The sequence below is a fragment of the Peromyscus eremicus genome, chromosome 11, assembly GCF_949786415.1.
Source record: "Peromyscus eremicus chromosome 11, PerEre_H2_v1, whole genome shotgun sequence".
In the NCBI taxonomy this organism is placed as follows: domain Eukaryota; kingdom Metazoa; phylum Chordata; class Mammalia; order Rodentia; family Cricetidae; genus Peromyscus; species Peromyscus eremicus.
This window is the reverse complement of record NC_081427.1, coordinates 58,312,424-58,333,712: the sequence shown is the minus strand read 5'-3', so window position 1 is coordinate 58,333,712 and position 21,289 is coordinate 58,312,424. Positions and strand designations below refer to the sequence as shown.

Sequence of the window (21,289 nt, the reverse complement as noted above, 5' to 3'; positions counted from 1 at the left end):
GGGGCCGGGTCCCGGGTTGCCAGTGCCCCAGCAGAAGGTTGGTGGGAGCCAGATAAGGTCCCCCACAGCCCGGCACTCGGTGTGGCCACAAAGAACGAGGAACAATGGTATCCAGAAAGTGCCCTGGGCTGGGCGCTGAGAGCTGAGCGCGGGAAGGTGGGCGGGAAGGTGGCGGGCGGGCGGACGTCCCGGGTGGGGGCGGCGCAGGGCGGGGCGGGGCCTGGCCAGCCGCTCACCCTCCATCCTCTCTGGACATAGGTGAGGCCGCTGGCCGTTAGGACTTCCCACTCCGCATGAATGCCGCCAGCCCGGGACCCGGACCTCACTCCTTCTGCCGCCTTGCACCGCGGGACTAAGCGATCCTTGCCGCGACTTCCTTCCCGGACCCCCTCGCATCTCACCGCTGTCTGTCTGGATTGACCCCGTGGACTCCTGCCTCGCTTTCCCACCGTGATCATCAATATGTGTCATGTCATCGTCACCTGCCGCTCGATGCTCTGGACCCTCCTGAGTATCGTAGTGGCCTTTGCCGAGCTCGTCGCCTTCATGAGCGCGGACTGGCTGATCGGGAAAGCCAAGACCCGCGGCGCCGAGCCGGCAGGCACCGACTCGGAGCCCCACTACCTGGGCATCCTCTGCATGCGCACGCCGGGCGTGCAGCAAGTCCCTCGGGACACACTGTGCGGGACCTACGCCAAGAGCTTCGGGGACATCGCCAGCGGCTTCTGGCAGGCTACTGCTATTTTCCTGGCCGTGGGGATCTTCATTCTCTGCGTGGTGGCCTTGGTGTCCGTCTTCACCATGTGCGTGCAAAGCATCATGAAGAAAAGCATTTTCAACGTCTGCGGGCTCCTGCAGGGAATCGCAGGTGAGTGCTGGGGTGAGGGGAGGAGCCTGAGCTGGGGACTCCCTGCACGTGTTCCCTGCCTCCCCTGAAGAGGGCTGGCCAGAGTCCCTTTAGCTTGGGGTCACTCTTTCAGCTGTAAGCCCCAGGATTGCAATCTGGCATTGCATGCCGCTTCTCCTTGCTTGTTTCTTCCGGATCTGAGTTGTTGGGTTTTGTTTGAGTAACTGTTCCTACTTTTCGCTTTCCTCACTTCGTTAAAACTGTGCCGGGTTGGGGAGCGGCATATCTGAGGGGTTTGATCAGCGCTAGTCTCAGCTGCAGCAAGAACTCTCTGCTAACACAGAAAGACATTGCTTTGGTTCCCGCGTCCACTTAAGAGGCAGAGAGGTTGTCCTCTTGCCCCGGTGAGTTCAGTTTGGGGCCTGGAAGACTCCAGCAGGGAAGGGATTAGCATCAGCTGCTCTGGGTTTAACAATGTTTCCACTTAAATTGTCTCCTGGAGCCTGACAGAATGTTCTGTGCAGTCAGATCAGAAGATGCAAGCTAACTTCCATTTTCCTGGGCATGTCTCACTAATGAGCTTGTTGGAAATGGGTGGAAAGCCTGAGTTCTTGTCAGTGATCCAGGAGGGGAGGCTGTAAGAAGAGGTCTGTGGGCCCTGGTTTCTCCAAAGGGTTGACCCAAGGCAACAGCCCTTAGCCCAGGCTGGAGGGACTGACTGCCTTTGTGCAGTTGAGTTAGAAAGCATCCCCCAAATGCAGACCGAACAGGGGAGCACTCCCATTTTAAACCGGGTACTGCATTTCAGCCATGGTGTGTGTGTGTGTGTGTGTGTGTGTAGTGGGGGAGGAGCAGGAGTCTACCTCAGCCCTGTTGAAGAGCACAGACAGTCCCCTCTCAGCACCGCACAAGCCAGGCCTGGGCTGGTCAGCAGTGGAGACCAGCCGAGCCCTAGAGCCAGAGAGGTGGAGAACCAGCCGTCCCTATGGGAACTGGCTCCACTCAGCCTCAGAGCAAACTCTTGGGTTCAGCAAGGCTGCTTCCAAATAAACAGATCGAATGACAGGTCCTTTTCCAAACAGCTGATAAGATAACATTTTCTGTTCTTCAGATCGTGGGGGCGCACTGCATGCTGTGATTAAGGCTGGGGTAATGGGCTAAGAGATGACAGAATCTTTTCCTCAGTCAGACCTGCCCGTCTTCAGGCACTTACTCACCTGCCAGGATCCGCTGTGCCAGGAATGGCCCAGGCAGATGTATGTAGACACTCAGAATCTGCTAGACCAAGTCTCTATCTTCCATCTTTGCTACTAGCTAGGAGATCCACTTTGGGGCAGAGTACCACCTCTCTGTGCAAAGTGGGGAGACTAGACTGTGAGGTCACCTTAGTGTTCATTTGTTTTAATCTTGGGGTATAATTCTGAGGAGCTCTCTGCCTTTGGACTCACATCTGAAATCTGAAGTCTGTCCTTTCTGTTTCACCTCCCAGAAACATTAAATGCAGAGGGCTTGGATCCTTTCTCTTTTCAGTTTTTTGTCCTCGGACATACTGCCTCAGGTGTCTGTCTTAAAACGTTCCTGAAGTATTCCCAGTGGGTTTTAAAAAGTCAATCTAAACACATAGCCTGTACCCAGGATTCACTCATTCTCTTGAAGAGCCCTGGTTAGCCAGAAAGGAAGGATTGACATCCCAACCAGGTCCAGTAGACCTTCCATGCTGAGAGACTCATGATGTGTTGTCCTTGGGAGAGCTCTTCCCCTGAGAAGCTCACAGAAATATCTGTGCTCTGGAAAAAAGAAAGAGAGAGAGAGAGAGAGAGAGAGAGAGAGAGAGAGAGAGAGAGAGAGAGAGAAAGGGAAAGGAGAGGAAAGGAAAGAAAAAAAGTGGCCATTTATAGCATGGGGTGAGACATCTGGGTTCCAACACATGTCTTTTGTAGTTTTGGGATGCAAAGTAGTGGCATCCTTTATCCTTTTTTTTGGTCTTGAAGACTATTTCCATGCAGCATGTTTTGTTTTTATGTTTCTATTTCAAAAACTTCCTTGAACATAGAGAATCCTCCTGCCTCAGCTTCTAGGTGCTGGCATTACAGGCATGGGCCATCACATATAGCTTCACGTGTGGTTTTTAACAAGGGTCATTCCAGTAAACTCCATCCCTGAGGATGAGTTAGCCCAACACACCTTTTTATGCCCTTGTCTGCTGCTTCTCCCAATTGGCAAAGAAACATCTTTCGCAGAGTTCAGTGTGTATTCACACCAGTGAATTTTTATGACCTCTCTCCCTGCTTGCACAGAGTGGTTGAGAAGAGTCAAGAAGGTAGTACACCTCATGGGCCAGCCTGCTAGAGATGGCAGTTCCAAAAGTCTGAGCTTTCTAAAGAAATCTGAATTTTCTGTCCACCCCCGTGACTTGGGCACGTTTCAGAAATTCTGAGGTTACTCACAGTTTTAAGTTGGCAAGCGGCAGAGGGCCTTCCTGTCTAGCACTCTGCTCTCTAGGGGGCACAGGCTTAAGGTGATGGTCGGAAATATAGAAAAGGCGTGCTTCTTTGTCCATAGCCGGGCTAACAGTGCACCACAGGGAGATGGCTATGGATGAGTTATTCTTCCCATGCTCCCATGTCTGCTAGAGGGACTCGGGGGCTCCTCCTCCTAGGATGGAGGTCCACAGCAGGCAGTTGAACCCTGTGTAGGCGGCAGGCCTGCCCCTGGAATATCTGGCTACCAAAGTAGCCACACCAGTGTGGGAGACACTGGCTGTCACTCTCTCCACCAGCCTCTGTAGGAGCATCAGAGGCGGTCCTCTACTACGCCCCCTTGTGGTCTACCTACAAATGGAGATCAAGGAACCTAGTGCTGGGGTAGAATTTTTTTTTTTTTTTTTTTTTGGTTTTTCGAGACAGGGTTTCTCTGTGTAGCTTTGGGCCTTTCCTGGAACTCGCTTTGTAGACCAGGCTGGCCTCGAACTCATAGAGATCCGCCTGCCTCTGCCTCCTGAGTTAAAGGCGTGCGCCGCCGCCGCCGCCGCCGCCGCCGCCGCCGCCGCCGCCGCCACCACCGCCCAGCTAGAATTTCTTCTTACCCTGTGGCAAAATGACACTTTAAAAAGTGACTGACTGGACATAAAACTATGAGATGACATAAGCATATTTCTAGGTATACCTAATTTTAAAAAATAAATAGTCCACAGGTTTATATAGAAATATAAACCGTGAACTAGATGTGGTGGCATATGGCTGTAATCTAAGCACTTGGGAGAGGGAGGCAGAAGGATGGCTCATAAGCTCAAGTCTAGCCTGGGCTACATATCAAGACCCTCTCTCAGAAAAAACATACCTTTAAAATACTGATGTTTGGGCTTTAGAGTTACGTGTGGAAGATTCCACCTCAGTAGAAATTTCTACCTGGTACTTTAAAAGCGACAACTCCAGTTAAGTGAAAATGCAGATTTGTTTCAAGGCTTGACCTAATGGTAGCCAGGAAGCTGCTCATTCCTCCCTTCACACAGAAGGCCTGGTGTTCCGCAGTCGCCGCAGGCCATCTCTAGAGTTAGGACTTACCTTGGGACTGTGAGACACTGGCCAGGTTAGCCCACTTCTCTGAGCTCCAGGTTTGCTCACTCGGAAACAGGTGTAATCATAGCGCACAGCTCAAGGTTGTTTGAGAATTAAAGGAGACAATATGTTAGCAAGACAAGCATGATGTTTGGTGTTTCGGAAATCATAGTAGCTCTATGGTGGCTATGAACGTGCTTCCTCTTTCTTGCCAAGTTTTGGGATGTTTTTATGTTTCTTAAGAGTATCTGTGTTCTAAGGAACAGGTCATCTTTTACAAACCTTTGGAATTAGCCTATTGTCTTCAAGGCCTGTATTTCCTGCGTGCTACTGCGCTCTGGTTCCTTGATTGCCTGCCTGGGATGAGGTTGCAGGGCGCAGGTGGAGAGCCGACCTGAGGTCTTGGACCGTTAGGTTTTTCTTAGACCGAAGTCCCCAGAAACAGAGGCGTGCAGACCCCTGTCTTCCTCTCTCCCACACGTCCACTTCCCTAGGCTCTCTTCCTGGAGGCAGTGTCCACACTTGAGTCTGCCTGCAGGTGGCTGCAGAGACTCCAGGCTAGCCCGCACTAGAGGAGAACATGCCGGGGACTTGGCAGAGCCCCCACGCAGCACACATGCGCTCAGATTCCCCTGGGATTCATTACAAAAGCTGGGTAACCAGCCAGCAGGCCTGCTTTTTGCCAGCTGTCTTCCTTAGGTTGTGACCTGGATGTAATCCATAGTGAAACCGTAGAATGCAGAGATCCACGTTTTCCATGACAGCATCGAGCAGTTTGTTTTTGGAAATGCATAGAGGGTGAACGTTGAAGCCCGTGGAATCCCCAGTGACTCAGGTTTGGGACAGAAGCCATTCAAATGAGCTCAGGACTTGGCTCGGTGTGTTGGCAGGGCCCGTTCTACTGAGATTTGCCATGAGGGTTGCTGGGCCCTGTCTGTCCGCTGTCCTCCAGTCCTCTCTCACAAGCCTCTTTCTGTCTGTTGGCTCGCATACCCTCGACTCCCTCCAGCTCTTTGTCTGTCTGTGTGATCTCAGCCTAGCAGGACATCCTCAGCGACCTGTCCCACCATTCTGACCAGATAGGCTACGATGGGCTGGCCTCTGCCTCTGCAGGTCTGCTGTGGAGGGTGTCAGTCATATAGCCTTGGCCATGAAGGGCCTGGTATGTATGGTTCTGCTTCCTTAAAGGTGAACAGAATAGTTGAGAGCGAGGGAAGACTGGGAAAAGTGAAAAGGGGGTAAAAGAATGTGAGAGGACCAGGAAGGCTTGGCTTTGGTTACTGTGACACTGCCTTTGTCGTGAATCTGAGTATGAATGGTGACTGGGCGTGTGCAGCACCAGCTGCCACCCAGGCTTTGTATTCATAAATATGAGCGTGTGTAGAAGGAGGAGTGGGCATGTGAAACACCACCATTGCAAGCCAGGCAGCCTTCCTTCATGAACCCAAATGTGGGCGGCGCTGTGGAGGGCATGTCAGACGCCACGAGTTCTATCCAGGATTGACCTTCTGGAACCAGGGTCCGGGAGGCATGAGTGAGTGGGTATGAGATGCACCGTGACTGCCATCCGGGATGGGTTTCGCTGCTTTTCTTCCATGGGGTGAAATAGAACAGCAGCATTGGGATGGAGTCCCTAGAACAGCTTAGTCCCAAGCACCTTGTATACTTTTCTCCCTGTTCATTCATCCAAGGTCAGAAAGATGAGCTCACTAAGGAAGAGGAGAGAAATGAAATCAGGGACTTGGGGAGCAAAAGAGCCTGGCCATAATTTTACCCGTGAGACAGTCACCTCCTTATCCCAAGAAGGTACTGTGACCTTGGTGAGGCACTCCAAAGCTCACCAAAGAGAGGAGAATTGTGAGTACATGCCAGCTTTCCTTCTTGGTGAAAGCCAGGCCCTGAGGACTTCCGGCCGTCGATGGGGGGCTCTTGATTTCTCCAAGTAGATAGCATCTCTGTTATCAGTTTCAGAATGTCACAGATTGGACCTGCAGAGATGGCTCGGCAGTTAGGAGCATGTGCTGCTCTTTGAGAGGACCCAGGTTCCGTTACCAGAACCTGTATTGGGTGATTCACACCCACCTGTGACTCCAGCTCCAAGGAGAAGTCAACATCTCTGGCCTCTCTGGCCTCTCCAAAGGCACCAGTACACACACACACACAGAGTTTTAAGAAAAACGAATGCCACTAATGGATACATTTACAGATTGACCAGCCTTTAGTAATCCCTTGGTTGGAAGTAGAGAATATGTGTTATGAGACAGGCCAGCATGAAACATCAATCCAAGGAGATGTCATTAGATACATACTAAGACTGGGATCTACAAGTTTCTTGAACTCCTGCTTCCAAGATGTATTAGAGAGTTACCATTTCATAAACTGTACCTAAAGAAGCATAAAGATGTATAAACGTCTATCATCATATATAAAAGGAGCCAAGAACCCAACCATATTATGAAGTAAAAGACTAGTCCTGAACCCAAACAGACCAAGCAGCCGTTAATGTGAGGAAATCAGAGGCTGGGATGTAGTTTTTCGAGGATCTGTTGTAAGGTCCTGAAGAAAATTGCAGACGCTCTTAAAATTCAGATACAGTGTTGGATCTGCAAGTAAAATGTGAAAATGGTTTGCCATGGCAGCTACTTCATTGTAGACATAAATTATCCTGGAGCCATTGATGATCTATGTTCAACCTACATTAACAAATAATGGCCTAAACATGGTTCTGAGTATTTGCTTGAGCAGTTGGGACAGTCTGTTTTAAGAGCTTAAGGCAATGGTGGTACTCGCCTAAACTGTGAAACCACTTGAAAAACAACCCACAACTCTGTGCTGTAGCACAGATATGAATTCTTCATTTAATAGTCTCCTTCCAAGTAGCTTTAGTAAATGGCCAGCACACACACACACATACACACACACACACACACACACACACACACACACACACACTAAAAATACACATATTGAGAATTTAAAGCCAGTATTAAAAAACTTCACATACTTGGAATCCTAGTACTCAGGCAGGAGAATGGCAAGTTCGAGGCCAGTGTAGGCTACATGGTCAGATCCTGTCTAAGAAAACCGAGGGAGGGCCCTAGAGCTCAGTGGTCCTGAAGCTTGTTTGGTATGTATGAGGCCCTTTGTTCTGGCCCCAGCACTGAGGAAAATAAACAGAGGAAAGAAAGACAAAACGGTGCCTGTCTGTGTCCACACCCTCAAATCCCAGTGCCCAGTGGCTCTGTTGTCAGGCCAATCCCAGTGGCTCGGTGTTGAGAGGTGACATCTGCTGTGTCGTGGGAATGACTGAACATCTGCACCTGCAGACCTTAGTGGGCACGAGTTCACTTACCGTCTGGAAGTTCTCACCCTCAATCACATAAGGGGTTTTGGATCCTTTTAAGTGTCTTTTAGGGATGGGGGGGGGGTGTAGCTCCCGAGAGTCCACACTTAGTGTGCATGAAGCCCTGGGGTCAATCTCTAGCACTAAGGAGGGAAAAAAAGTATCTTTTAGAGTGATACGCTGTTTCTTTTTATATGTATGTGGGTGTGCCTGGGTGTGCGTATGTGGACCATATGTGTGCAGAGGTCAGAAGAGGGCATCGGACGCCCTGGAACTGGAGTTCTAGGCAGTTGTGAGTTGTCTGATGTGGGTGCTGGGAACCAAACTCAGGCAGCAGCAGCAGCAGGTGCTCTAACCACTGACCCATCTCTCCAGCACCATGCAAGCTTTTCTTGAATTGCCAAACAGGAGCCGCCTTTCGTGACTGACGAGTAAAATATTGATTAAATACTTTGTAAAGTTCTCCCAGTTACCTGCCCGCAGTTGATAATCAGGTTCTCTCTCTGAACGGGAAATATTCCCCATCACTGGGAGGGCATAAGAAGTAAGCCGGTGTGTGGGATGCATTTCCCCAGCTTGGAGTGGAAGCTGCTGCTGCTGCTGCTGCTAAGTCCGTGCTGGGAGTGATGTAGGGAGGCATGAACAGTGGAGAGACCCCATCTTCCTTCACATCTCCACATTCTCCAAGGGCATCCGATAACTCTTAATTAGTAGCCATTAGTTTTCCTAATTACACCAGCAGCTTCCTCTGGGCGTCTTAGTGCCCTCTGATTGTCATCTAGAGAATTCCGTGTTGGTTGCTGTGTCCTCCTGTCCCGCCCCTGACACTCCATTTTCCTTGCCAATTACTCTACCATGGGAGTGCTGTTAGTAGAAAGAGCTAGCCTACTGGATACCTCTGGGGAGATGGAGTAAGCATTACTTACAAGCCCTTTTATTATTGTTTTTAATTATTAACATCCGAAGTATCACCCAGTTCCTCTTTTCCTCTCCTTCCCGTTATTAATCATATACCAAGTTGACAGGCAGACAGTACCGTCCCACAAAGGCCCACCAGCCATCAGCTGACAGCCCATTTCCTTACTGGTAACCTCTGACCCCCCACCCCCTGCTTTGGTCTGTGAGACTATTACTGAACATCAAAACCAGGCCCTGGCCTGCCTTAATGTATAAACTCTCAAAGTTTTCAAAAGCGATACAACTGTAGGAAGTTTGCAGCTAGACAGTGAGGACAGAAAACTCAAAATCAGCCTCCTTCCCTCTTATCTTACAAATGCCTGGGCTCCTCAGGTACCCCCCTTACACAGGTTCCTCAGCACATCCTCCAGAGGATTCCTGAAGAACTCTAGACCCTCAGTTGCTGCCTGGGAACAGGTTGGTACCTGTGTACTCTGCTAAGATCCCCACCAGTCCACAGCAGAACACAAAGCTGAGGCCAGTGTAGTGAGAATTCATAGAACCAGATATATCTGTTTTAAAGAATAATCCTTTATTTTCAGATTATAGCCCTCACCCTTTTTGTGTTATTTCCAGGGTCCTCAGTTGAGCAAAATAAATACATTGGCCTCCCACTAGTTGGCTAACGGTTCACTCATAACTTTTATTCAAAGCTTTTGCCTTTGAATTGCCTTTCAAATTCTGCCATGTCTGCCTCTTCTTCCCAAGGCAGACTAGACGCAGCCTCCTCAGGGCCTGGGCCTGGTGGAGGGCGATCTTAATGAAGAATGTTGCAAAGGCACTGCCCGTGAGGTGCGTACAGGTCACTCCTGTGCCTGTGGGAGGACAAATCTCAGGGGCTGTGGTCAGTTACGGTGGGCCTTTGTCAGTCTTTGTAATGTCCACCCCGGGACTGACCCACGAAAATGGCCCCACCTAAGGACAAGTGTTGACCCAAAGAGAGCTCCTGGGGACTGCTGAATGACTCCTGGCTGTTGACACGCAACATAACTCGAGAAAAAATAAATAAATAAAAGGGGGAAGCATAGAGGTAAATGATAACCGGCCCAGGGGTGCTCTTCACACCAACGTGAGTGAAATAGATGGTCCCTAAACCACTAAACGTGATCTTCCTCTGCTGTACACACCCACCCCCACCCACACACACCCACACACACCCACACATACCCACACACACACCTGTGCATTGCACTGTCCTCATTTGCTCTTGCCTGGCCCCCTGGGAAGTCTTTCTGACCCCAAGCTTGTGCTATTCCTTGGGACCCCCTCCCCTGGCCCTTCTTATCGTCTTGTCTTTCTGCCCTGTCATTTCCCCCACAGCTCCCCCCACCCCCCACTGCTCCCGTCTCAGAGTGCCCTGACCCTCCTGCAGCAGCCGGGCATAGCTAGAAAGTTTCTGAGTTTTGTGGTTAATGTGAGCCTGGCCTCTAGATAACTGGAATCAATTCCATTTAACTGACTGCCTTTTTCTGTGTGCCTCTCAACAAAGAGCCCTTTCCTGTAGTCGGGAAAAGGACTTCTATACAAGAAAGAGGCCAGCCAGTGGTTTGGCCCTGACACAGACTTCCTTTTGGCCCAAACTGCCCACCTCTGGGGTTCATGTTATCGACTGAAAAAGTCTTCCTCCAACTATTTCAAGAACTTGGCAAGAACTTTCCACGATGGCCTCGTGTAACAGTGCAGTGAAATCTTACCATTCTACTTTTCATTCGTCCATTCAGTGAGCAAATACTCACTAAGCATATATTCACATCAGTAAGTAAATTGTGTAGGACGCTAATGGCTATGATGGGTAAAACAGCCTAGGCTTGTGAAAAAGCCAGGAGTACTCTGTAGTAGTAAGGAGAAACTGCCCAGGTCAGATGGGTCATCAAGTAGGAGTCACTGAGGAGATAAGGCTAACGAATGCCTTGGAGAGGAAGAGAAAATTGACCAGCAGGTAATTCAGAGAAAGAGCACTCCAGGCAATCAGCAAGGCTAAAATAAGGTCAGGGGGTGTTCCTGAAACTAATGTATGAGTGACAAAGAGATGAGTCAGTGACACCAAGGTTTCTGCGCTGAGCAGGCATAAGAGTTGAACTTGAGTTTGTGCTGGTGAAGTTGGTAAGTTGAGGCACAAGAGTTCAGGCTCGGTCAGTAGTCTCATGTTCCTTATCAGATGTCCACACCTGTAGCTGGATGTGCAGAGCTGTAGCCCAGACCTGGAGGCGGGAGAATGGGCAGTATTTAGAGTCGCAGGACCACAGGCATTCAGCATGTGGGTTTGGGGAAGGCCTGGAAGGAAAAGCCAGAGCAACTTCCGGTGTGGAGGACACCGGCCCAGGACTCAAATTGCAGGTGGGAATCCCAGTCCTGTCTTGGTTGGCTCTTTAATTAGTACTGACAGCCCTTGCTGAATTTGGCAGCTGAAGGGAACACCTCTCACAGGCTTAGGACAACTTCTGAGCAGGGTCCCAGAATGGAACCGGTTTCGGGAGGTCAGTCACTTCCTTGGTTGACTTGATTCCTGTTTGATGGTCACATGGGGCGAGGGACCCAGAGTGATGGGCCTCTGCTGTTGTGTGGTGGTAACCTGAGCTGAGTCAGCATAGACCAGGCCTGAAGCTTTCTTTAGGTCTCACGTCCAAACAGGGAAAACGCCACAGAGTAGATCCCCACCACACCTCTGTGTTTCTTCAGAGATGCTGGACAGGGACTGGCTGTTTTTGATAGTATTAGATGGTCTGCTGTGTTCCAGCTGATGGGTGTTTCAGAGTCTGAAATACCATGAACTTTTGACCACGGTTACTCAGTGTTAGCCGTGACATACTCAGCAGGTTTATTTATGATGGGAACCCAATTATGATGTCTCATTAGGACACTGAGTCAGTCAACAAACATTTATGAGCATGTGTCACTTGTGTGCAAGACATGGAAGGTTCCAGAAGGAATAAAACTTTATTTTTTATATACTCAAGCAGCCCAGAGGCCCACACCAGAGACTGCGCTCTCTCCAGAGCTGAGAGTATTGACTTAACAGTTGGTAACTTGGTGTATAGCAGTTGAATAACTGAAATTAACAGTGTGAGAAAGGGCGAAAAGGAAGGTCCACAGGGCAGCGAAGAATAGAGAAGTCATCCTAACAGGAAGTGGTGACATTTGAAGTAAGATGATGGGGACATTGCTAGGCAGATGTTGAGTGCAGTTGGCACAAGAGTGCCTTGTCTGGGAAATGGCAGCCTACATGGTCTGATCCAGTTCTTGACTGTCTCTGGCCCAGAGGTGCTGAAAGACAAACTCGGTGATACCTGCTACAAACACACAGGCATATGCGCTCTCTCTCTCTCTCTCTCTCTCTCTCTCTCTCTCTCACACACACACACACACACACACACACACACACACACACACACGACCCTCAACAATGTGGGCAACCATGCAAAGACAAGCCCCCAGTGTGCATTTACTGGCATCCCCTTGTCCATCCTTCTCCGGGGACTTTAGGGTGCCCTGTAGCTTCACAGTAGGTCTCTGGATTATGACTTAGAGGAAGTGGTCAGTGTTCTGTCTCACTGTGATGCTCCACAGGTAGCCGACTTTCATTCCTGTTCTTAGAAAATTTACTCTGCAAACAGGTCTCTAGACAGTTTGTGGTGGTCTGTGTGGAGGCCATCTGAGGAGCAGGGAATGCCACGTGGAGATTCAGCTTGCACAGACAGACGTTCCAGAGGGCAGGACTGCAGTGTTCACTGTTGGGCGGGGGAATTGGCCCTGTGTGAGCAGTGGGTGATCCACAAAGAGAAGGCTGGGCCTGGCTCCTTGACCTGCCACTGGTGGGGCAGTGTGGCATTATGTGACTGGTCGGAAGGGGGGGTGTCAAAGAGGCGAAGGAGAGACTGCCAGATCGCCACCAAGCCTCCCCTTCCTCCGCTGCGCGCCACACTCTGGTCCCCTGTGCCTTGCACTCCGTACTCACCGAACCTGAGTGGCTATCTTCAGACTTGGTGCAACAGTGTCCAGTCTTTCCACAGTCGAGTACGGGAAAGGCCGAAAACCATTTTCCTCCCACCCGAGGGGTCTGACTGAAATTTACACTCGACAGCCTGTGTTCAGTTCGAGGCAGACGTAAGGAAATATCCTAAGACGCGACTCCGCAGCTGGTCTTCTCTCAGCCGGTGTCGATGAGGATGCACGACTGTGGCTTTACACTTCTTGTGTGTTTCATTTGATTTTAGCATCTTCTGTACCTTGGGCAGTGTTAAGGCACAGTTGGTACTTTCATGGGGCCCACACTCTGAGTTTAAACCCAGTAAAACTGCCAAGAAGATGTGACTAAGACAGCTGAGGGTATAGTGGAGGAGGGGGTCACACTGGGGTGTCCCATCAGGACAGCCAACAGTGAGGTGGTTAGGACTCTGTCTCCAGCCTGAGGTGGCATCTGAGTAGTTGTTCAAGGAACTAACCACCATTTCCTCTCCACTTTTATTGCCTCCCAGCAGGAAGTCTGAGCCATGCACTGTGGTGACCAGTGGCCGGCAGATGCCACCATCTTCTTACCCTCTTGTCCAGTGGACTGGGAGGCTGTTAGCAAGAAAGGAGACAGGATGAGGATTTCCTTTAGTTATCATGAAAATGGAACCTTCTAGGACACCGTCCTGTTAGGTCTAGCCACACCACAGGTCCCCAGCAGGTGAGAGCTTTCCATGCTGGCCACGGTCTTCAGCTGCTGGCTACATTTATTCTCTCTGCCACTTCTTCTTCCTGGTCTTGCCACAGCCCAACCAGGTACCATGCTAAGGTTCTAGTCAGAAAAAAGCAAGTGGACATTCTCCATTGCCCTTCACAACAGCTCCAAACATACTGTGACTAAGGGACACTTGCGAGGGTCCCTGGGCCCCTGCCATAGCAGCTGCTGTCATCCTGAGGACAGGGGGAACCCAGGGCTACGCTCACCACACTGGCTCTTGTTGGGAACAGCCAAGTGTGGCATTCATGTAACGGGACCACTACCAGAAGCACCAACTTTCTGGAATTTCTTGGTATAAAGGGCCTTACATAAACCCAGAGAAATGGCAGTTGGTTTTTGTTTGTTTTGGTTTGGTTTTGGGTTTTTTTTGTTTGTTTGTTTGTTTTTGGCTTTTTTTGAGACAGGATTTCTCTGTGTAACAGTCCTGGCTGTCCTGGAACTTACTCTGTGGACTAGGCTCAAACTGGCCTCAAACTCAGAGAGATCTGCCTGCCTCTGCCTCCCAAGTGCTAGGATTAAAGGTGTGCACTACCACACACGGCTGACAATTGGGATTTTAAAAGTTTGTGTGTGTGTGTGTGTATGAATGTGTGTATGTTAGGAGTTCCCTGAAGGACCACTGTCTCTCAAGCAGACCTAATTCTTCTGTTTTCATGGCCCTGGCCACGTTACTGATGGTTCTGCTGAGTAAAGGCCCACCAGCCAGGGCAGAGTGGGCAGAGCGGTCCCTTCCACTGGCATGCCGAGGAGCCCTACTCTGGTCTTGCCACAACCCAGCCAGGCACCAGGCCTCTCGGAGCCAGGCTGGGGGAAGAGGCGGAAGCTGCTGCCGCTGCACACTTCATGTGCTTCCGGTGGATACACTGCAGCCCACTTTAAATCACCCTCCCGTGCAGACTCTTCTCTGATCCTATATCCTGGCTGAGGCTTTGATAGATTCGAGCCTGACACCCTTCTGTGATAAGGTTTCCTGCCACCTTTATTCATAAATTAAGTCAGTAGCAACCCTGAGGCTCTCAAATGGCCTGTAGTGAAAGGAACCACACCTGCACTAAGGAACGAAAAGACCTATTTCCTGGCTGGGCTTGGCAGGCTGCAAAGGGGGGCTTTGATGCTGTTAAAGAAAGATATCTTAAAAAAAAAAAAAAAAAAAAAGATTTGTTATGTGTACAGTGTTCTGCCTGCATGTTGCCTGCACACCAGAAGAGGGCACCAGACCTCATTATAGGTGGTTGTGAACCACCATGTGGTTGCTGGGAATCAAACCTAAGACCTCTGAAAGAACAGCCAGTGCTCTTAACCTCTGAGCCATCTCTCCAGCCTGGAAAGATCTCTTTTTAAACTGTTTTCCTAATAGGATCTCATCAGCCACATTAATACATTTTGTATGCTTTCCAGTGAGTCTGAGCCTAGAACAGGGTGCCACATGCAATGTGCAATTGATGGTTAATCGGGACACTTCAGTCTTCCGTGCGGAAGAGCAGCCCTTGTCCCGGGCCTGCACCTGGGGCCTGCCAGAGCATACCTGCTGGCAGAGGTGCTGTGAGCCAGCACGGAGACCATAAAAGGTTCAGCAGTGGTGTGTGGCTTCTCGGGGCAGCCACTTAGGACCTGAGGGAGGAAACTGTCCAGATCTCCTCGGTGTCTTGTGGGAGGCTTCCTTAAGTACACAGTGGTTTCTTTGGGGTTGACTGGGGTTTCTTAGTCGCTTTGAAAGGAAGCATTTAAGAACTAGGAAAGTGATGTTAGGTCTCCACCAAGCAAAGCTCTGTTCGGATGGAGAATATCCTTTCAGAGGTCTAAACTCTATCCCTGAGCCAGCCAGGATCTTCCTTCTCCCCACATTATTAGAACTTTTGAAATGTACTAGTCGGAGGCGACCCTTTTATGAAAGGTGACTGTCAGCCGGGCGGTGGTGGCGCACGCCTTTAATCCCAGCACTCGGGAGGCAGAGCCAGGTGGATCGCTGTGAGTTCGAGGCCAGCCTGGGCTACCAAGTGAGTTCCAGGGAAGGCGCAAAGCTACACAGAGAAACCCTGTCTCGGAAAAAAAAAAAAAAAGAAGAAAAAAAAGGTGACTGTCCTCCAGCTGTGCTTCTGTTTGTATTTGGAGAGCTGATGGCTTTACCCTGGCATCCAGCTGTTGGTCTCTGTTCCCTTCATTTAATGTAGACATTTTTTTTCTAAAATAACGGCTTCGTTATAACACTTCATACATGTGTATCACACTTTGGTCACATCCCCACACCACCTTGTTCACCTCTGCTCCATTGTGTAGCCCCGGCTGGCTTGGAACTCAAGGAGTCACCTACCTTTGGCTCCTGAGTGCTGGAATTAAAGGTGCGTGCCACCGTGCCCCGCCTCCTTTTCCCAAACTGTCCCCACCTTATACTTTCATGTCATCTGTGAGTATGTCCAATTTTAATCTAGGTTCCATGTGGGGGAAAATGGGATATTTATATTTATGAATCTGGCTTATTTCACTTTATATAATCTTCAGTTCAAGCCATTTTCCTGCAAGTGACACATTTAATTCTTTATATACATATCACTTTTTGTATCCATCCGTCTGATGCCATCCCACCTGGCTACAGTGAAGAGTGTCACTGTGAACATGGGAGCGCACGTATCCGCCGGATGCTGGCCAGAATGGTGTCACTGGGTCATATGTAGTTGTTTCTGGTTCTTTTGCAAAACTTGCATGTCGATTTCATGTCTACGGTACTTTACACTCCCACCAGAGGATCTCCCCAGCTCTAACCAGCATTTGCTTTCTTAGACAGCCACTCTGAGTTGAGATAGAATCTCAAAGTGTAGCTTTGGATTGCACTGCCCTGGTATCTAAACACTGACCTTTTGTTTACTTTGTGTGTGGAGCACCTGCGCATGCGCAGGCGCGTGCCAAGGTCCACGAGGACATTGGGGGCCCTGCTCTATCACGCTGTAGTTCAGGGTGTCTCACTGAACCTGGAGCTAGGCTGGCAGCCAGCAAGCCCCAGTGGTCCTCCTGTCTGTCCCGGACAGTGCTGGGGTTGCAAGGATACAGGAGTAGCCACACCTGGCTTTTCACGTGGGTGCTGGCACCCAAACTGGGGTCTTCATGCTCAGGCAGCAAGCACCTTTACCCACTGCCATCTCTCCAGCCCCTTTTTTGAAAATTCATTTGCTCATTTATTGACATTATTTGGTATTTAGTCTTTTGAGTACCTTACATTATGATCTGGGATCAATCTTCTGTCCACTGAATACCAGGCAGAAACGGTCTCCCATCTGCAGCCTGTCCTTTGCTGTGGAAAAGCTTCTTTAATTGCAAGTTATCCTATTAATCAATTCTTGCTGTTGGAGTTCTCAGAAAAGTCTGGACTTGTGCCTGTATCTTGAAGTGTTTCCCCTTCTGGTCTCACGCCTTACGTTAAGGTCTCTGATCCACTTTGAAGTAACTTTTGTATGAGGTGAGATGAGAGGTAGAGATGGACTTTTCATTCTTCCACGTGTGGGTGTCCAGTTTCCACACACTGGTTGACGAACACAACTTTTCTCTGTTTGACACCTTTGTTGAAATCGAGTAGCTGTAGTGTGGGTGGTCTCTGCATGCCGTTAGTGTTAGTCCAGCCTGCAGTGTAACTGGAAATGGGGTGCTGTGGTCCCTCCCGCACTGCCCCGCAGTGTAACTGGAAATGGGGTGCTGTGGTCCCTCCCGCACTGCCCCGCAGTGTAACTGGAAATGGGGTGCTGTGGTTCATCCAGCCTTGTTCTTCCTTCTGTGAGTGCTCTGGCTAGTTGGAGTCATTTGTGCATTCATTTGAATTATAGGATTATTTTTTCTCACTCTGTGAAGAATGCCTTTGGAAGCTGGATGGAATTCAAGCATTTATCAGCTCTGAGAATTTTCTGGTAGAGGGTGTTAGTATAGGATTGTGTCTTTGCAAACAGGCAGCTGTGATTCTTCCTTTTCTATTTGTACCTCCCCCGTTTCTATTGCCTTAATGCTCTGAGACTCAAGCACAATAGTGAATAAAACTGTAGCAGACCTTTGTCTCGATCCCCAAACTTTGGAGGTAATTTCCCCATTTACTACGCTTGCTAGAAGCTTGTCATGTGTAGCCTATTCGAAGTGTGTTCGTTCAAGAAGTTTAGCATGAAGGGATGTTAAAATTTGTCAAAGGTCTTTTCCATATCAGTTGAGATGGTGTAGAGTTTTGTCCCTATATCTGATTTATGTATTGTTTACATTTGTTGAACTATCCCCGCAGCCCCGGATTAAACCAAGACGACCATGGTCTTGATGCCTTGGATCTGCAGATATGTTGAGAACTTCTACATCTGTGTCCATCAAAGAGTTTGGTCTATGGTTTCATTTCATTCATTGCATGTTCTCATATCTGGTTTTGGAATCAAAGTGATCCTAGCTTTTAAAAATGAAATTGGCAATAATCATTCCCTTTGTAATTTACAGAATAGTTTGAAGAACACTTCAAACTATTAGGTATTAATAGTTTGGATTTAGCAAATAGCAATCATAGTAAATGGGGAAATTACCTCCAAAGTTTGGGGATAGAGATAAAGGTCTGCTACAATTCTATTCACTATTGTGCTTGAGTCTCAGACAGAGCATTAAGGCAATAGAAATGGGGGAGGTACAAATAGAAAAAGAAGAATTACTGCTGTCCCTGTTTGCAAAGATACAATCCTATACTAACACCCTAAGCCCTCTACCAGAAAATTCTCAGAACTGATAAATGCTTGAATTCCATCCAGCTTCCAAAGGCATTCTTCATAGAGAGAAAAAAAAATCCTATAATAGTTAATAGTTAAAGGGTTAGTTCACCTCTAAACATCTAGTAGAATTCAGCAGCAAATTCATACAGCATTGGCTCTTCTTTGTTGGGAGACTGTTAGTCTCACTGCTCACTAGAGATCTCTTTGCTTATATCCTCTTTGTCCATTTTCTTCTAGATTTTCCAATCTCCTAGTGACCCTTCAATTTCACTGACAACTGTTTTTTTTTTTTTCTTTCAATTTGGCTTAAAGGTTTGTCCATTTTGTTTTCTTAAGAAAGTACTGTTTACAGACTTTAAAAATTATACCCACCCTCTGGGTTGAAGATTAGTGCACTTCTATGATGAAGAATCAGGTTAAGAACTGGAGTCCAGCTCATAGAGGACAGATCTTGACTCAAACCTTACCTTACTCCAAAGTCAGAGCTCCTAACACGAGCTTTTCTGTATCCGCTTGTGAGCGCTGGAATTGAATCCAGACCCTGCTCAGGACTGCTCGTCCCCACCCAGCCTTCCATCCACAGTGGACCAGTGCCATGGCCCCGTCCACCTGTCCCTTCCAAAGGCCTCTCTCCCTGGTACTGACTGCATCTCCTCAGCTACAACACTGAAGCTCTGTCCTGGGCATAGAATCAGCCAGCCTTCCCTTCCAGCACGGGGCCGTCAGCTGAAATGAAAGATGTTAATATAGGTTGTACAGGGAGTTCTATTAAGTAAAATCAAAGGCCCTGGTGTCCTTGGCGACTTCAGATCCCCTTCTTCATGAGCAGCTTGTACTTGGGAGTGACCAGGCCTGGGGTGAGGCCAGTGGGCACCAGCTGGGCCCCCACAGCACACAGATGACACCTCCAAGTGAAAATCTTGTACATAAAGTTGCCTCTCGAGTCCTAGCCTAGGTTAGAGCAGGCAGAAACACAATGACCCGTGACCACACAGCAGTGAGGGACAGAAGGGTGCTGTTCAAGTGGGGGCCAAGCATGTTGGTCTCTATGTAAGGCAGAGCTCACTAAAAATCAGACTTATTTCCCAATAGGCTTGGACCGACCTCTCCCCTTGGCATGCAGTTCAACACTTTTACTGGGTGTAGGTCAAGATATAGTCTCTGTTAAGACTCCTGTCTTTTGTCTATAACCACACAGAGGCCACAAGGTTCTGGGTGAGTTACTTTACATCAGTGGTTGGCAAACTGACAGAAGCCAGAGAATAACTATTTTGTGTTTTGGCGGGCCACATGTTCTAAAGCAACCCCACTCTGTTCTTCCATCACTGACACAGTCATGGGAAGTCTGTAAAAAATAAGCATGGCTCTAACTTTATTTTTAGGTATTTATCATGGTGTTTTGCTTGTGTGTATGTGCACCACATCGCATGCCTGGTACCTATGGGGGTCAGAAGGGGGTGTCCTGTCCTCTGGAACTGGCATTAAGGACAGTAGTGAGCCCCGGTGGGGGTGCCGGTAGCTAAAGCACCAAGTGCTCTTAACTGCTGAGCCATCTCTCCAGACCCTAATGTGTTGTTTATAAAGCCATGTTTGGCTTTCATAAGTAGCCCCTTATGCAAAGAAACTCTCTTTTCTAGAAATCATTGGTAGAGTCACATTCCTACATGTACAAACGGGCTGAAATACTTTCAGGCAAGCTCTCTCCTCCCAAGCTGCACGGTGGCATTGGATATTCGGGGTCGGGCTTATACACAAATGACACCACCTCTCTCTATTGCGGAGCGGCTGCGGGCGTGGGGAGCAGATGCTGCAGGCTGTCCAGGCACCGAGGGCCCTCATGTGTTTTCCTCTTCTGTCCCTCAGGTCTGTTCCTTCTCCTCGGCCTGATTCTCTACCCCGCGGGCTGGGGCTGCCAGAAAGCCATAGACTGTGGCCGCCATGCATCCCCCTACAAGCCTGGAGATTGCTCCCTGGGTTGGGCCTTTTACACCGCCACTGGAGGCACCGTCCTCACGTTCATCTGCGCCGTCTTCTCCGCACAAGCAGAAATTGCCACCTCCAGTGACAAAGTACAGGAAGAAATCGAAGAGGGGAAGAACCTGATCTGCCTCCTTTAGTCCGGAAGACAAGGATGCCGTTACCTTTCTTTATGACTTGTGACACAGTGAAGAGCCAGTCTTGACCTACCAGAGCCACATTCCACAGCCCCAGGCCTTCGTGGGACCCGTGAGGAGCATCACCCACCAAGCCGAGTTCTTGGACCTGCAGGCTACAGTGCAAATAACGAGAGCAGACAAAGACATGGTTTAGCCCCTGACTGTGGAGTTCTGACACACTCCGTACCCCCAGGGCTCAATGAAGGATGGCGTTCTGACCCAGCAAGGCAGGCAGCAATGTGTCTGTGAACATCTCAGAATGCAGGCTGCAGGTGGGGTCGTGGTTTTCTTCCTAGGTCTTTCAAGTTGTTTCAGTTGGAGACTGAAAGGAAGATTACAGACTTACTGATGACAGGTTGTATGCCAAAGGTCACAGCAAGATACCGGGTTTTGCTTAGCAGACCAAAGGGCTCATCGGGGACAGTGTAGAATCCTGCTGTGGAACTACTCATGCTTGAGTTCCAGGGCAAGAGGCATCAGTGGAACTATCCTCAGGATTTGAGTGAAGACAGACAATCATCCCCTGGCAGTCGGGCAGATGCCTTCCTGCTCCCTGCAGCCAGCCTAGTGCCCAAGCTGTCTCCTTATAGTTAGTTTGCTCCTGGGGTTGGGGTTGTGCTTGGCCGCCCAGGGAAACCTCGGTGTTTCCTCCTTCCCGGATGGCAGCCTCCAGACCAGCTGTAGCGGCACACAGATGTTCACAGGGTGAACTTTCTGTTGGCCGGCTGCTGGAGAGTCAGCTGGTTCCCAGTCCCATTGGCATTCTTCACAGAGAAGCAGGAGCTAGCCATGGCAGCTTCTATAGCTTTTGGTGTTGATCCTGAGAGCAGACTGGGTGACGCCGAACCACTGCCACAGCCGACTTACATCAAATCCCATCCCCAGGGAGGCACAGAATAAAAAATGCAAATGCAGGGGCAGGACCAAGCTCAGCACACCTGCCTAAGCATACTTACAAAACCCACCAAATACCACTACTAAAAAG

The 21,289-nt window shown here is 49.3% G+C and overlaps 1 protein-coding gene across 1 annotated transcript; it reads left to right on the top strand.

Annotated features, from left to right (window-relative positions):
• Window positions 1-266: 266 nt before the first annotated feature.
• Lhfpl2 (LHFPL tetraspan subfamily member 2) lies at window positions 267-20,537 on the top strand. The gene is made up of 2 exons (XM_059276474.1): window positions 267-868; window positions 20,012-20,537. The coding sequence occupies exons 1-2, from the start codon at window positions 463-465 to the stop codon at window positions 20,263-20,265; spliced, it is 660 nt and encodes a 219-aa protein (XP_059132457.1). The 5' UTR covers window positions 267-462; the 3' UTR covers window positions 20,266-20,537.
• The last annotated feature ends 752 nt before the right edge of the window (window positions 20,538-21,289 follow it).